The 15,836-nt window shown below is 57.4% G+C and overlaps 1 protein-coding gene across 3 annotated transcripts in view; it reads right to left on the bottom strand.

Moving 5' to 3' along the window:
• Positions 1 to 4,592: 4,592 nt before the first annotated feature.
• AACS (acetoacetyl-CoA synthetase) overlaps positions 4,593 to 15,836 on the bottom strand; it is a 63,481-nt gene continuing 52,237 nt past the window's right edge. For 2 of the 3 annotated variants that reach the window (XM_032431342.1, XM_032431343.1), the window contains exons 14-18: positions 14,840 to 14,965; positions 10,425 to 10,494; positions 9,914 to 9,972; positions 8,879 to 9,081; positions 4,593 to 5,820 (exon numbers count right to left, since the gene is read on the bottom strand). In XM_032431342.1, coding sequence (XP_032287233.1) covers positions 5,683 to 5,820; positions 8,879 to 9,081; positions 9,914 to 9,972; positions 10,425 to 10,494; positions 14,840 to 14,965 — 596 coding nt within the window. In that variant the 3' untranslated portion in view covers positions 4,593 to 5,682. The remainder of the gene's footprint in view (positions 5,821 to 8,878; positions 9,082 to 9,913; positions 9,973 to 10,424; positions 10,495 to 14,839; positions 14,966 to 15,836) is intronic. The other variant, XM_032431344.1, reaches the window with a different exon arrangement.

The raw sequence follows: 15,836 nt of genomic DNA, 5'->3' as shown, positions 1-15,836 counted from the left end.
TGGCACTGGAGTCTTCAAACCTTGTACCGATAATATCCTTCTATTTGCTTGAGCCAGTTTGGGATGGGGTTTCTGTTCCTCATAGCCAACAAAATCCTGAGTCGTGATTGAAAAAAGGAAGTGGGCCCCACAAAGAACTGGACCTCGCCATAAGCTAGTGAATGGTAAGCGGGAATGCAAGAATGATAAACTCAGAGCCCGGAACAGTAAAACTAGGTCCAAGCCATGTGGGGCTCCTCAACAACCACACCTTTTCACTCCCCTAAAACCCACACTGACTTATGACTTAGCCATTTGAGGCAGGGAAAGAAGGCAGGAGCAGGAAGAAGAGGGAGGGCATCCCAAGCAACATGAAGAGGTTTGCAGACCGATCCAGCCCAACATGAGTTAATGAACAACTGCTTCTCCCCTGGAAGGCGTCTAATGAAATTACGAGACCATCCACTTACTGCTGGGATGGTCAAGGGTGCGCTCCGACATGATCAACCGCAACAGCCGAGCCAGTGCTTGGCTTGTAATGAAGCTTAAACATAATCTTAATAGGCCTTTACTTATTTGCTTATGACAGTCTTGAAGACATGGGGACGAAATGGCAGCAGGCTTTTAGAACTGACAGCAAAGGCAGTCGTGGCCCGGAGAGAAAGAACCGCAGCTCGTCAAAGCCAGTTCAGGCTTCTGGCCAAATCCGACAGGCTCCTGCCGGCCCCCGCTGTGTGTTCAACACCTATGTGCTTGATGAACCGCAGCGGTTCTCGAGTTCTGGGCACAAGGGGTGCTGGGGCCACAGCGAGAGGAGAGAGGACAAGGAGACAGGAGAAAGCTGGAACAACTTACCACCCAGCTCCCAATCCAGACCTTTCCTCTGCCCCACCACCCTCTAAATGTGCATCCACTGATGTCACTGCTGGACTCAAAATCCTCGTGGCTTCCTGGTGGCCCTCGGAACACAGTCCTCACTCCACATTCTGCACCGCGGCCCCTCCCCCCCTCGGCTCTGTACCCTTTCGCAAAATCCAATGTACTCTGCTCTCCTTTGTTCCTCTGGGTCAGTCCATTCCCTTCTTGGGACCATGGCTCTGGCTCGCTCTCCTCTGCCCACGGGCTCACCTCCCACCTTCTCGCGGTGCATCTTCCCTCGGAGGCCGGGGCTCAGCGCCGTCTCCTTGGAGAGGCCTCAACCATGGTGTCTGGTCAAAGCTTCTCTCCTTTCCTTGCTGATCGCCTGTCTTCCTGCCCGACGTGCTCACTCCACGGCACAAGGGGCTCACCACGCTTCGGTGACCACTGGCCCCGGTGACCAACGGGGTACGCTGCTGAAAGAGTAAGTTAGTGCCCGGTCCCCGGCCCTGCAGATACCCAGGAAAAGCCGCCTGCCTTGGACACAGAAAGGTGTCCCCAGACTGGAAGCTGCTCGGGGCCCAGGCTGAGGGGCGAAGGCGTGAGCAGCTACAGTCGGGCGAGGCAATGTGAGACGGGGAAGTGTCCCGGCTGGCCCGCGTGTGCCGCGTGTGCGTGGGCGCCGGGCTCGCGTCCCTCACCCTGACTGAAAACACAGACACCTGACGTGTCCACTGCCCTGTTCTTCTGGGTTCGGACAAGTGTGTAATGTCAACGCGCACACACGTGCCCGTGTTCACACACAACGCATATACGCACACGGCCAAAATGTTATAAAAGCCAACAAGTTTGCCTCATAAGCTTTACAATTTACCTTCAAAATGCAGCCACACAAGCACAAGGAAGCATCGCCTTCCCACGCGCACACGCACGCACGCCCCCTCCCCCAGGCGGACTCTCCAGCTGCAGGTCAGGCGTGACCCAGCTGGCGAGCACACCGCCCAGCCTCGCGCCGCCGAGTGCGGTTGTGAGACGGGTGGTGGCTGATGGGCAGGAAGCAGAAGGGAGGGGATTGCAGTGTGAATGCGACCAGCCGGCATGGGTCACGGGGACCAGGCCGCCGGGCAGGGGATGGTGCAGCACCCAGATGGAAGAAGCTCGGGTCACTTGGGCAACCTTGCAGAGCAGAGCCACCTACCCACCCCCCCAAGGCCACCCATTCACCTTAAAGCTGTTGCAGGGGAAAAACTGCTTCCGTTTGAGCCAGACTGGGGGGACTCATGATAGCAGCTGAGCCTGTACCCCAATGACAAGCACCTACCCCGTAAATCTGTGTGTGGCTTTCCCTTTGAAGGCCGGAGTCCAGAGTTGGGGATGTGGCTGGGCCCTCAAAGGGAGCTCATTCCCCACAAGCCCTTGCCCTGGGCACCTCAAGCCCAATGGGAGGGTCTCTCCTGTCCACAAACATCCACAGTGACAGTGGGTTAAAAGGTCAAGGAGACCCCCTTCCCGAGCCTCAGGGGGCTCAGGCCATTTGCTAGGGGCTTGCTAGGGGCTGGGGATCCAGATGAGGGAGCAGGTCTGGGGTCCTCCGGGGCTCGGAATGCAGGGAGGGGGCCAGCAGGTGCCCACAGCAAGAGGGGTCGTTCTGAAGCCAGTGCAGAGAAGCATGGCACAAAGGGAGGGCGCAGGGTTGAGTGTCAAGGACCAAGTGACCCAGACACAGTGCTCCAGGGTCCCTAGGATTGTCTGCACATGTGAGGAGGTGGGGGTGGGCGTGGTCCCCCGCACCCCCGAGAAAGTTCCTGGAGGTGGGAAGACGGACCCAGAGGACAGCTGCTCAGAGGCCCGGCAGCCCCCCGCAGGGCAGCACTGCAGGTCCCCGTGCTCCTGGCGAGGCTGGGGACTCAGGCGTGGTGGGGAAATGGGGGGATGGGAAGGAGACTGGGGGGTAAAACCTGCAGGCATCGCAAAGGGGAAGGCAGCTGACCAGCAGGTGCTTTCAGGGCAATACTCGAGCCAAGGCACATCACGGGAGAGCCCGCACCACGGGCGTTCGAGGGCTGTTGTTCAGATCATCTGGCTCTCGTTAATGAAGTTGTCCCACGCAGCTTATTAATACAGACGTGTGGGCTTGGCCAGCTCGGGGGTCTGGCTGGAACTGAAAGGGCACGGCAGTGAAGCCTGAACAACGCCTCTGGCAAGTCAGTGTGACGTGGGCTCCGAGCCTCCCGCGGAGTTGGGCCCGAGTCCCGGGAGGGAGGCCGGCAGGCCGGTCCCATGGGGGGAGACGAGCTCAGCCCAGGGTCAGTCGACAGCCAGGGGTCCTGACCACCCAGCTCTTCCAGCACGGGGCTCACAGCTCCTGATGACCACTCTCCCGTCTTTCTCAGCAGCAGGACCCGACCGTGTTTGCAAAGTGAGGGAGGCAGAGTGAGGCCCCCAAACGCGCCCCGGGAAGATGTTAGGTTCTGTGGCCAAGAGATTTAAGGCAGCACATGAAAGTGAGCCTGCGAATCAATAGATGTTAAAATAGCGGAATGATCCCGGATTCCTGGAGTGGGGCCACCGTGATCATAGAGGTCTTATGTGTGGAAGTTGGGGGCAGGAAGCACTGCAGGCTCTGGGGATGGAGGGATGAGCCCGCAGTCACGGATGAGGGCCCCTCTGGAAGCTGGAAAAGGCAAGGAAGAGACTCTCCCCTGGAGCCTCCAGGAGGAACGCAGCCGGCCCGCACCTTGACTTTAGCTCACGGAGATCTGCGTCAGGCTTCTGACCTCCAGAACTGCAACAAATTTGTGTTTTAAGCCACTAAGTCTGTGGTAATTTGTTACAGTGGCAACGGGAAACAAATGCAAAAAAGGTGACAGGTCCTGTTTAAAAACGCTCAGACAGGGCGCCTGGGTGGCTCAGATGGTTAAGCGTCTGCTTTCAGCTCAGGTCATGATCCCGGGGTCCTGGGATCAAGTCCCGCGTCGGGCTCCCTGCTCCATGGGGAGCCTGCTTCTCCCTCTGCCTCTGCCTCTCTCTCTCTCCCTGTCTCTCATGAATAAAATCTTAAAAAAAATAAAATAAAATAAATAAAAACGCTCAGACGTCCAAACACCCTTGCCGCTAGAGGTGGCCCTGTGGCCCACGTCGGGTCACATAGGTACTAGCAGAGGCCCACGGGGTGGGGTTTCCAGAAAAGCCACTGTTCCGCTGATGAAAAGGGGACAGACCGGAGAGAGGGGGCCTTCAGCCCCTGACCCAGCCCTCTTGTCACTTCCTGCTCCTTCCTGCCGGGAACACGATGGAAGGTGAGAGGCGGGGTGGCCGCAGACGGGGGATGGCGGGGCGCAGATGGGCACTGGTCGTCCCACAGTCACGACCCAGGCCCCGGGTATGCGCCTGCCTCCGCCTTCCCGAGACAGGAGAGAAAGTAGCCCCCGCCGGGCCGAGCCTGGACTGTGACGCCATCCCAGCGACACACGGTTCTGGTGATGACAGGGGTTGTGGTCCGGGTACCTGGCTGCTTGGAACCATGGGGAGCCCAGGGTAAGGACCTGTCCTCCAGGAAGCTGGCTTCACGGTGAAAAGTCCCCACTGGCCACTCGGTCACCCGGGGCCCAGAAATGTCCCACCCGCATGGCCAAACATCCCCCCAGGGTGCAGCCCCTGGCTGGCCCCTCAGCACAAGCGGCTTCGGACACGGATCCAGTCACCCCTCCAGAGAAAACGCCAGCACGTCGCACACACAGGTGTGTGCACATAAATGTATATATATAGACGTTTATTGCATAAATTCCTCATAGTGCTTTCCCCCTGTATTTTTATAATCCAGAAGAAAAGGGATTCGAAAAAGGTTTTCATTGTGCTCAGTTTTTAAAAATACAAAAACAAACATGAGGATTACAGGAATTCGTTAACATGCTGAACTGAGAATACATACGAACTGCCCGGTGATCTAACCCGTGACTCGATTTACAGCTGCGGAGAACACAGCTTCCACACGAGGTTCCAAGAGCCCCCGGGGGGGGAGGAGCAGCGAGGCCGTGTCCCCTGAGGCCAGGCAGCCCCGACACGGGAGGACCCGTGACCGCTACCCGGGCAGCCGGCCGCTTCCCCGAGAACAACTCCACCCCGCAGGGCAGACGTCCAGTTTTCAAGTGCCCACACGCACCGGATAACGAATGTGACAACATTTTTAAACCATTTGAAGTCCATGAAATAAGGAGACCCTGTTAAAGCACGAAACCCACGAGTTGTCAAGCAGGAGCTTCTGCTCGCCAGGCAGCGCGGTCTGGTGGGCACGACACACGGCTGCACCAGGACCCGCAGGAGTGGTCGGCCGCCGGGGACCAGTCCACGTGCCACAGCGGACGGCCAGGCCCTGAGGGACGACAGCCAGAGCCAGGAGACCCACGGAAAAGGGAGACACAGATTTACACCTGAAGAGAGCAAAGGGGACTACAGGCCCAAGGCTGAAGGCAAGCTCACTCCTCAGAGGGGCGCCGCCACTGCCAGAGCACCAGCCCACGCGGGAAGCGTGGCCGTGACCGTGGCCATCGGCCACAACCGTCCACGCACCGGTGACCCCCGGCTCCTCGCGGCGCGTGCAAGAACACTTGTGCAAAGACACCCACTCTCCACGCCTCGCCACACACACCACCAAACGCTCCCTCTCGGCCTCTGAAGGTCAGGACGTGGCCCGGGAAGACGTGGGGAAGCCACCAGACGCAAGTGCGGGACAGACACGACTTTTCTCCAAGCCCGTGGACACTTGCCTTCCCAAAGTAACGTCCTGAGCCCACGGAAGTCACAGCACAGTTGTGAGTGGCAGGGTGCTGGCCGAGCCGGTGCGACTCAGAAGTCCTGCAGCTCCGGGATGTCCCGGTACAAATCCAGGGTCTCGGGGTTCGAGAAGGCCCCCCGGTGCTCCACGCCTTTTCCAGCGATGATCTGCTTCACAGCCACTTCCACTTTCTTGCCGTTGAGGGTGTACTGCCGGGGAGGGGGCAGACGAAAGAAACACAGCGGCTGAGCCTCAAGGGGAAGAGAGCCCTCAGCTCCCGGGTCTGCACACATGCAAACCGCGGACCGAAGGACCAAACCGCGGACCCAAGGACCAAACCGCGGACCAAACGTGCAAACCGCAGACGGAACGTGCAAACCGCGGACCGAAGGACCAAACCGCGGACTGAAAGACCAAACCGCAGACGGAACATGCAAACCACAGACGGAACGTGCAAACCGCGGACCAAAGGACCAAACCGCAGACCAAATGCGCAAACCGCGGACCGACCGTGCAAACTGCGGACCGAATGACCAAACCACAGACCGAACGTGCAAACCGCAGACGGAACATGCAAACTGTGTACCGAACGACCAAACCGTGGACCGAACTGCAAACTGCGGACCAAAGGACCAAACCGCAGACGGAACGTGCAAACCGTGTACCGAACGACCAAACCGCGGACCGAATGTGCAAACCGCGGACCGAACATGCAAACCACGGACGGAACGTCCAAACTGCGAACCCGTGGACCGAACATGCAAACCGCGGACCGACCGTGCAAACTGCAGACCAAATGACCAAACTGCGGACCGAACGACCAAACCGTGCACCAAATGTGCAAACCACAGACCCGTGGACCGAACGTGCAAACCACGGACCGAAGGACCAAACCGCGGACTGAATGACCTCGGCCTGGAGCCCGCCGCGCAGGTGCGCCGGGGAGGGGGCCTTCCACCCAGTGAGCACGTGGCACTTGGGCCACCGCATCTGGGGGACTGTGGGCTGATTCCCGAAGCCCCGTTGGCCTCCTCGAGCATGAAGGGGAGCCCAGCGCCTCTCCCTGCCGGGAGGACAGGAGTCCAGGGGGCTCACACCCCGACAGCTCTGGCAAGTGCCTCACTGTCAGACTGTGTTTCTATTTCGTCAGTTACATTGACTTCATTACCCTTCTCTGTATCATAAAATCGGGCCATCAGCATCATGTCAGCAGCAGGCTGGCTTCCCGCCACCTCGTCACCATCAACTGGCCAGCGAGCCTCGTCCACGAGCCTCACCAAGCTTCCCCCTAATCTTCCCTCAGAACTGTTCATCGGGTCGGGATGGGGTATTACTTTCCTCACAGCCAGACTCCTTCCAAACGTTCAAAGCTCCCCTAAAATCTGTGGCCCGCATGTTCCGCCTTTGCTCCCCGTGCCTCTGGTAGCAGTGCCGGGTGTCCGGGGGCCAGGGGACTCAAGGACAGAGCCCTTCAGTAAAACGGCGGTGCCCTGATCTCTCCTCCTTGGGCACTATTTTTTTTTTTTTAACCTGAGATGTAATTAAAATTCATTCACTTGAAAAACTCAGGCGAAGTGTGAACTAATTAAGGATCTAAGTGCTAGCTTCCGAGGGACTGCCTGTCACTTGGGTGTTGGCCCCTCTCGCCCCAAAATGCAAGAGTCTCACGCGCTGTATGGGCTTGTAAGCTTTACACAAAAGCTCCAAGAACGGCTCAGGGGAGCTAATAATTTATATCTTCCATCAGCTGAAGAAAGAAGACCGTGTTTCAGAAGAAATCCTGCTACTGCTTCCTCTGCTGGGGAGGGTGGTGGGGAGGCAGAGACCCCCACGCCCACCGGCCGCTGCTTGGGCCTCCCTGGGGCATACGTGTCATGCTGCCTCCCGCTGGGATGGGCCAGGCGTCTCAACTGTGAGCAGGGACAAAGATGTGCGGGGGTCAGGGCAGTCGTGGCTGCCTGGGGCCTGTCGGCTTCGCAATTCCCCAAGTGCCCCAAGTCTCCTTGGCCGGGCCACCCCCTCCCCAGCGCACGACACACGGGGCCACCCCAAATCCATTAGTTCAGATCAGGGGGATCTGAAAACACAAGGGCCTTGAAAAATCTCAGGGAACCCTGGAGTGACTTCCCAACCCAACCAGACAGCGGAGACAGCATCTGCGGAGAGCGGGGGCTGACAGCGACCCGAGCGCCACGCTGAGGACAGAAAGACGGGCCACCATTTCCTGTATCTCTCGGATAAACCGTGCCACTAATCTCATGAGCACACACGGTTGGGGAATAACCCTTCCAGCAGCAAAGGACACACGTCCTGTTTCAACAAAAGAAAGCCCAGGGGAAAATCAAACTCTCGTGCTCCAGAATGTTCCAGAAGCAGACGGAACTGGTTCACTGAAGGAAAGCCTTAGGCCCTCATCAGAAGGCAGTAAGTATCACGGACTCAAGAAATGCCTTCCCTCCCTGCAAGAGCCACTGTCCCCAGAGTCACCAGGAGTCAGCAACCGAGACAGAGAGAACGCCCAAGCTTGAGACACTTCCTGTGCATAACCAAAATTTAAAAGGAGCGGGTGGACAGGAGAAGTCCCGGCCCTGCTCGGGGCACCATCAGAGCTGTGCTCCCGTGGGGCCCAGTCAGCAGGCTCTGCGCCGTGTCCCCGTCAGAGCATCGCTGTTCTGCAGACTTCCGTACAGCTTGGCTGGTCCGTGCACACCGCGTGCACACGGCAGCCTCTTCTCAGCTGGCATTCGCCTTGTGAGCAGTCCAAGTTAAAGCTGAGATCCAATCTGGGGGCCCCTCCTCCCCCACTCAGAACCTAAACAAAGTAGAAGGGGGAGCAGCTTTCTGGAGACATGCCTCTAAATAGATTCGACTCTTCTTTCCACGGGCAAAACTTAAAAGGCAAGAGCAACAGCACCCCAGCGGCTCTTTAAAAAGTTAAAATTAATTTTCTCATTAATAATTTTAAGAACACACTAAAACCGCACCGGGAAAAAGCCCGTTGGATGCGCAGGGCTGGGACTGCCTAGACTCCGAACACAGGTATTTAGCAGAAGTTACTTTACACGCAATTCAGAAAGGGTTAACAGAAAAAAAAAAAAAGAGAGAGATGTTGGGGGAAAAAGATGGGGTTGCCAGGCAACACAAACAAACTATATATAAAGCAGAACAAGCTTCTAGATGAGTCTGCGTGTGGGGGCTCTCGGGGGGATGAGGGTGCTCTGGTTGCCGCTCCCGGGGACAGGAGCCTGAGCCCGGCGGCCGACCTACCGGGATGCCCTTGGTCTCCAGAATGAGGCTGGGCACGTGCCGTGCAGACAGGCCGACGCGGATGGCGTTGCGGATGCTCTTCACCAGTTCAGGCCCGAAGGTGTGGCCAGAAGCCATCTTCAGGAAGAGGAGCACCCTCTCCTCCCCGTCCTTGTTGTACTGGGGGACACAGAGGCTGTCCATCACCTCCTCGAAGGCCTCCACTGCAGAGACGGGAAGGGGCCACAGTCTCGCACCCGCCCACCATGGCCAGTGAGGAGGGAGGGGGAGGCCGGCCACCCGAGCCTGATGGGGACCGCCACCTCTCCTCCACCCTCCTGGGAAGAGCCCCTCAGGGCGAACAAGCAGAAGAACGCCCATCACTGGCAAGGGTCGGAGCTTTAGCTTGAGCTGCAATGGTCGACATGTTTGTAAGAAGCCAAACACAGGCCTTACTTGCTTAATTACAAATTAATTTAAAAATAAAAAGGCAGCAAGTACCAGTGGTGGGGACTCCATTGGTGGGAGGAACAAAGGCTGCAGGCAGATGGATCAGGACTTCTCCATCCTGGCTACACAAACAACCTTGACATGACATCTGTAGGAAGCCACCTCCTAGGGAGGCTGACTTTGGGGCCTGGGTGGGGCATTTTAAAGGTCCACGGATGACTCTACTCTCCAGCTGTGAGGCCCACTGTCTGTATGTGGTGTCCCGAATGGTGCTATGTGACCTCCAGCAATCACACAACCTCTCTGTGCTTCTCCTCCTTCACCCAAAAGGACGAGACACAATTAAGCAACCCAAGGTTGCTCACTGTGAACATAAAATGTAATGGAACAGGGATGGGCCTCTGAGGCTTTACGGCTACAAGCAATGTGGACGAGGTACATTCCAGAAAGAAGGACATGCTCTCACAGCCTCTGAGGCAAATGGGCCAGAGTTACACCAAAAGGCGGGCTCTTTGGAAAGCAGGCTCTGGGGCTCCCTCTAGGACACACCCTCCTTCCTTCCTGGATGACTCGAGAATAATTCGAGGAGAAAGGGAAAATACGTACCAATGTTATAGATTTCCGAACTGCCGAATCGCACTCCGTTGGGGTTGAGCGTGCCGTCGCTGGAAAGAGACAAGGTCACGGACACACAGCGGCTCCTGAGCGAGGCACGTCACCCGGGGGCGGGGGCAGTTACCCCCTTCCCACACGGCAACGCTGGGCCCAGTCACGAAGGCTCCCTCCCCTGCTCCTTATCCCCGCCGGTCACCTCCTCTAACTCCAAGCCAGACAACAAGGCAGTCCCCTCTGTGTGGAAAACCTGTCACCCCCTGCCCCCTCCACCTGTACAGACATGCCGTGCACCCAGCACCCACACGCTCCCCGTTCTGGAAGGGCCCTTGCTACCGCGGACGGACACACCTTTGCCACAGCCCGCCACCCCACTCTGGGCACAGAAATGTGGATCAGGCCCAGCCCTGGCCTTCGGGGAGCTGACGCGGGATGCCTCCTGTCCCTGCCTGGATGCCTCGGGAAAGGGGGCTCCAGGGAAGAGAAGCCCTCTAAAGACCCTCACCTCCGGCCCAGCATGATGATGCCCCCAGTCTTGGGGTTGATTCTGCAGTAGTCGCCATGCGCCCAGACACCTGCAGGGAGGCAGAGGTGCTCAGTCACCCCGAGGGGAAGGGGTCCTGACCAGCTGCCTGGACAGACGCCCATGGCAGGCCGGACAGCAACAGGATGCTCGTCAACAGACACGGCTGGGGCACAGAAACAGGTATGGAATGGGGCTGGGGCCCAGGGGTAGAAGTGGACTAGACCATTCCTGCCCCCGGAGCACAGCGTCTAGCAGGGGCCCCTGTGCGCCCAGTTCTGACACGCACCAGCACGCAAGAGAACGCCACTCCTTCAGGCGCCAACAAGGGCCTCACGAATTCACGGGGTTGGGACCAGCCCCGGCAGGGAGGGTGCGAGGGGCGGCCAGGGAAGGTCAATGGGAGATTTGGGAGCAGGCCCTCTGAGTGAAGGGTAGCAGCCACAAGGCACGCTTTAGGAAGACAGGGTGGTCTGGGACAGTGGAGGGGGCTGGTCTGGTGGGGCTGGGCCCCTCTTGGAGTGGGATAATAGCAGGAGCACGACCAGTGGGAGGCTACTGACGGAGGCCCGAGCTAAGGCACAAGCCATGTGCACAGAGCTAACTGGCTGGTAAAACCCAGGGGACAAGGAAGGCAGGGGAATGGGGGGGGGGGGGGCAGGGATCAGAGGTGACCCTGAAACCAATCACCTGCGCCATCCCCATGTGGCCCGGTGTGCAGCTGGGGCCTGGGCTGGCGACATTCCCGGGGAGGCCCTCGTCTTGGCATACAGCAAAGCTAATATCCCCAGGGATCAAAGCCCCAGCCTTGGCCACATCCTCCACCCCCACGGAACAGGAAAGAGAAGTCACGCCTCAAGGGAATTGCCAAGGGAGCCATTAAACCAGCCAGAAGCCTCCTCCTGCCGCCAAAGGCAGTGACCCTTGATCAGCCGCACGAACGGAGGCCAAACGGGTGTGAATGACCGAGAGCACATCCCCCCGGCTCTCGGCCACCTGGAAGTCATTTCCCCAGGGGCAGCCTGGCCTCCTGAAATGAGCCCTGAGTCCCTGCGGCCCAGAAAGGGCATCTGAGAGCACCTCCTCCCCTGCAATCCTGGAGACACTTCCTGGCTGGAGGTGCGAACCCCGTCCGCTTGCACCTGTCCGGGAGGCGCCACCCGGGACCACGTACTGCCTCTGTCCCCTTGCTCATTCACTGTTGTGCCGAGACTGCACAAGCAGCGACTGAGGCTCCTGCCCAGATGAAGGCCGGGCCATCTGTCCATCTGCAGGCGGTGTGGTCCTTGGGAGGCAATTTGGGAACGAAGGGCCTCCTGAGCTCATTTCTTCTGGTGCAAAAGAGGGCTGTGCGCCTCCAGGTCCTTCTCCCCTCCTCCCCACGCCAGACAGAAACCCCTTCCTCCTGCTGGGACTTGAGAAAGACTCATGTACACAAACGGGGAAAAGATCATTCCTAGGACTGCAAGCAACACGCCAAGTTTCTGCAGAAGTGCATCTGACAGCTACTCCGAACCCCGGGCTTACAGACGCCGTCGGGGGGAGACAGGGCTGCAGACACGGCCGCAGGGCGCGTCCCGCCCGACCCCCAGTCCTTTCTCATCCAGGGCCCAGGCGCCCGCCCTCCACACAGTCTGGGTTGTGCAGAGCCGGCTCTCCCAGGAGTTTGACCATGAACGCAAGGCCCTGGAAATGGAGACAAAACGGAAGACGCAAATGCACCCGGAAGGAACTGTCATTTGTGAATGAAGCACCTCCACCTCGTACGATCCAGAGTCGGGAGGAAGAATTCACACGGGGCGGGTGGCTCTGCTGCCAGGTGGTCGCCGCAGAGAAATGCAGGCTTCCCTGCGGGCTTCCGTGCCCCCAGCCAGCGGTTCCAGCCGTGCTCACCACACCGGCTCCCTCCGCCCCCTTTCAGTGACAGCACGCCAGCGTGACGGGGGAGACCCAGCCTTGCTCTGGCTTTCCTCCTGGAGGAAATCTTCTATGGTGAGCATGTGTTTTTGTGCATGAGAGAACAATGGCATGGCTTTCCACGTCTGTAGATGCGCCATCGTAAATAAACTGCACACACTTCTCTTATGGTAGGACCTAGGACTCCGGCAGTTACGACTCAGGGCCTCCTCCTGCTTTGAACTCTTCTGCTGGTGTGGGCTGAGGGAAACTTTGGCTGTCTCCATGTCATCAAGCTCAAAGTCTTGACAGTTGGTGGGCTGGCCTGGCCTCCCGAGTGGACTGTGTCTTGCACTTACCTGGACCCATTTTATTTCCCTTTTTGCCTTGGCTGCCAGGAAACTCAGAGCTGAAATCATTGCTTTGTAGAATCAGAATGGTCTAAATCTTTCTTCAGTCTCCTTTTAATTTCTCTTTAAATTTTTACTAGGTTTTTAAAAGTGATAAGATATAAAGAAAAGCAAGACAGCTCATAATTCCCCCACTCAGATAACCCTTTGTTGTGCATTTATTCACAGACTTACACACACACACATTTCCTTTTAAAAGTTGACACAAAAGAGATACTGTTCCCTCTGTGCTGAACTTCTTCTTTTCGCTTACTGATTTCTTGGATATCCCTGCCCGCTTACATTTTCACCTGGCCTAATGATGTCGACGTCTGTGAGTTTGCTTCCTGCTACAGAAACGACAACCTTGGCCTCCAGCTGTTTCCTTTCATCACCAATTCCAGTACAGTGTCAGAACGTCCCAGTGCTGGGTTCTACCCGTGTTCCTCCCATCCACGACCAACAGCTTCAGAGTCCCATTATCTTACCTGCTTTCCTCTTTCTGCACTAGCTCATATATCTCCCAGAAAGTATCTGAGGAAACTACTTATAAAACCGACTACATGATGAGATTCTTTAAAGAGAATCAGAAACCCTGCCCTGGGAGTAGAGGACTGCTACAACCAAGCAATGATTTCAACTCTGAGCTTCCTGGCAGCCAAGGAAAATTGGAAATATAACAGGTCACAAAATTTGTTTTCTCCAAGAGGGAATACCAGAAGTTCAAAAAAAAGAAAGACTCTGAAACCAATCCTGAGACATTTATCATGCTAACCTGTATACATAACAAGTTATAGGAAAGACAGTTTCCAAAGACCAGTGAGCAGTACCGCAGAAGACAAGAGATGGATTTCTTAGATGAATCCTCCAGCTGAGGTTCTACTCTCTTCCTAAGACAGGGGCCCCCGCCCTGTCCTTCAGGGTCATCTGAGGAAGACTCCTCTCTCTCTCTAAGCTCCCTCCCTCTATCCCCTCATGCCGTCTGGGCAGCTGCATGCTGGCAGGATCCCAGGTGGGGCTCAAGTGCGCAGGTACCCAGTGGAGACCAAGCCACATCTGGGGTGCCCCTCCAACGCCCACATGGGGGCGCGATGCCAGATTTGGTGGTTTTTACATGGGACGTGCAAGCGTGCAAAGCCAGGCGGAGAAACGGGAGGGGTCCACGGCAAATTCTGCCGACGGCCACCTGCCCTTCTCTGATCCTCCACATGCGGTCAACGCAAAATCAAATTACCTTTCTAGAGACCGAAGCAAGCAAGCACTTGGCAAAAACCGCTCTGGGACAGAAGGCTTGCTACACTGTGACTGGTAGGGCTGCACCAGCTCGAGCTTGCTGACGAACGAAGGTAAGAGGGAGACGGGAGTCAGAGCTTTAAATAAAACCCTTCCCTGCTCTGGGGCAAGGCGCCACTCGGAAGATGAAACGCGAGCATGTCAGTCTGTGTGAGAGTGACAGGCGGGTTGTAAATCATCCCACCGCCAAAGCACTCCTCCTCCAATACTCCTGCGAGGACTGGGTGAGGGTGCGCACGGCAGAGAGGAAGAGTCCCAAGCCAGATTCCTCCTGAACACGCCATTTCTCTCTGAACTGGAAGGCACAATCCTGGGTGGGTTTGCGGCCCGCAGCCCTCCCGCGGGCAAACCGCCGCATATGGGGCCCGGGGGCTCTGCGCACAGAGGCTAGTTAAGCATAAACCGCCCCACGGGGGCCCGGGTGGCTCAGCCGGTTGAGCGTCTGACTCTTGGTTTTGCTCAGGTCGTGTTCTCAGGGTCCTGAGATCTCCTGCATTGGGCTCCACACTCAGCAGGGAGTGTGCTTGAGATTCTCTCTCCTTCTCCCTCTCCCTCTGCCCCTCCCCACCCCCACTCATGCGCTTTCTCTCTCAAATAAATAAATAAAATCTTTAAAAAAAGGAAGAAACTAACCCAGACTCCAGTTTCACATGATGGCTTCAAGCTGAATGTGACAAGATACTGATCCGAGACATTCATTCTGGCCCCACCGGCGGAAGGAGCTGTGAGCGGGAGGGGTGCGTCCAGAACCAGACCCCGAAGGCCCAGCCCCAGCGGAGTCTGGGCAGCTCTGTCTGCATCCCCGACCAACCGACCTACCTGGGAATCTGGAGAAATAGGCCTTCCTATACTTGCTCCCGTTCTCATCGTTCCAGAAGCACGTGGGCTGGCAGGGGATCGGCTTGGTGCACACCAGCTCACCGCTCTCTCCCCAGACTGCCTTTCCTGGTTCGGGAAGAATGAAAAACTAACGCGAGCACACACAGCAGCCACACACCGTGGCGCATACTCACGCTCTCCGCCGCTTACACACCCTACTTGGGACTGACCCCCGGTGACCTTCCCGCCTGACTCCCCAAACCCCTCTTCTAAAGGGAATTTATTTTTCCCACACGTGTATTAATATGCTCACTCCATCGACACGTGTCTCTGAACAACACAGTCATCCCGCGTGTTTCCAAACTGCGCAGACGGCATCGCGCTGCGTGCGTCCGGCACCCTGCCTTGCTCTCCCAGCGTGGGGTCGGGGTGATTCGCTCAGCGGCTACACACTGCGCTCCGGTTCATCTCTTTTCACTGCTTATAATTCTTCACGTGCGATTGTGGCCATTTACTCCTCCTGAAGGGGAAGCTCTACTGTTCCCAACTCTGTTCCCTACTGCACACGTGCTGTCAGGAACACACGTGCACGCCTCTCCTTGCTCGTATGGGCAAGTACTTCTCCCAGGGGTGGAATTCCTGCACCACCGCGTCCCTGCCTATCTTCACCTTCACTCAGTACTCCCGACTTGCAGGCTAAGGGAGTTGCACCGAGTCCCACTTGCTCCACAGGGCGCCCAGTCTCCAGCCCCGGGCACAGCACAGGCCAGGGAGGCCGAGGAGAGAGGGCAGCACAGCATCCCTCCCAGTGACTGGGCCCGTTTATCCAGCACCTTCCACAGCACAGCACCGCGGGACTCGCACTGAGAAGTCACCATCCCACCGTGCGTCCCGGGAGGCTCTGGAGTTTCCACATTTCCTTCACCTGGCCCAGCTCATCCCACCCCACAGAACTCCCGAGATAGAGGACAGACAGACATCTGGAAGCTGAAGAGAC

Source organism: Phoca vitulina, unplaced genomic scaffold (genome assembly GCF_004348235.1).
Source record: "Phoca vitulina isolate PV1807 unplaced genomic scaffold, GSC_HSeal_1.0 scaffold46, whole genome shotgun sequence".
Classification (NCBI taxonomy): Eukaryota; Metazoa; Chordata; class Mammalia; order Carnivora; family Phocidae; genus Phoca; species Phoca vitulina.
This window is presented reverse-complemented; position numbering and strand designations above follow the sequence as displayed.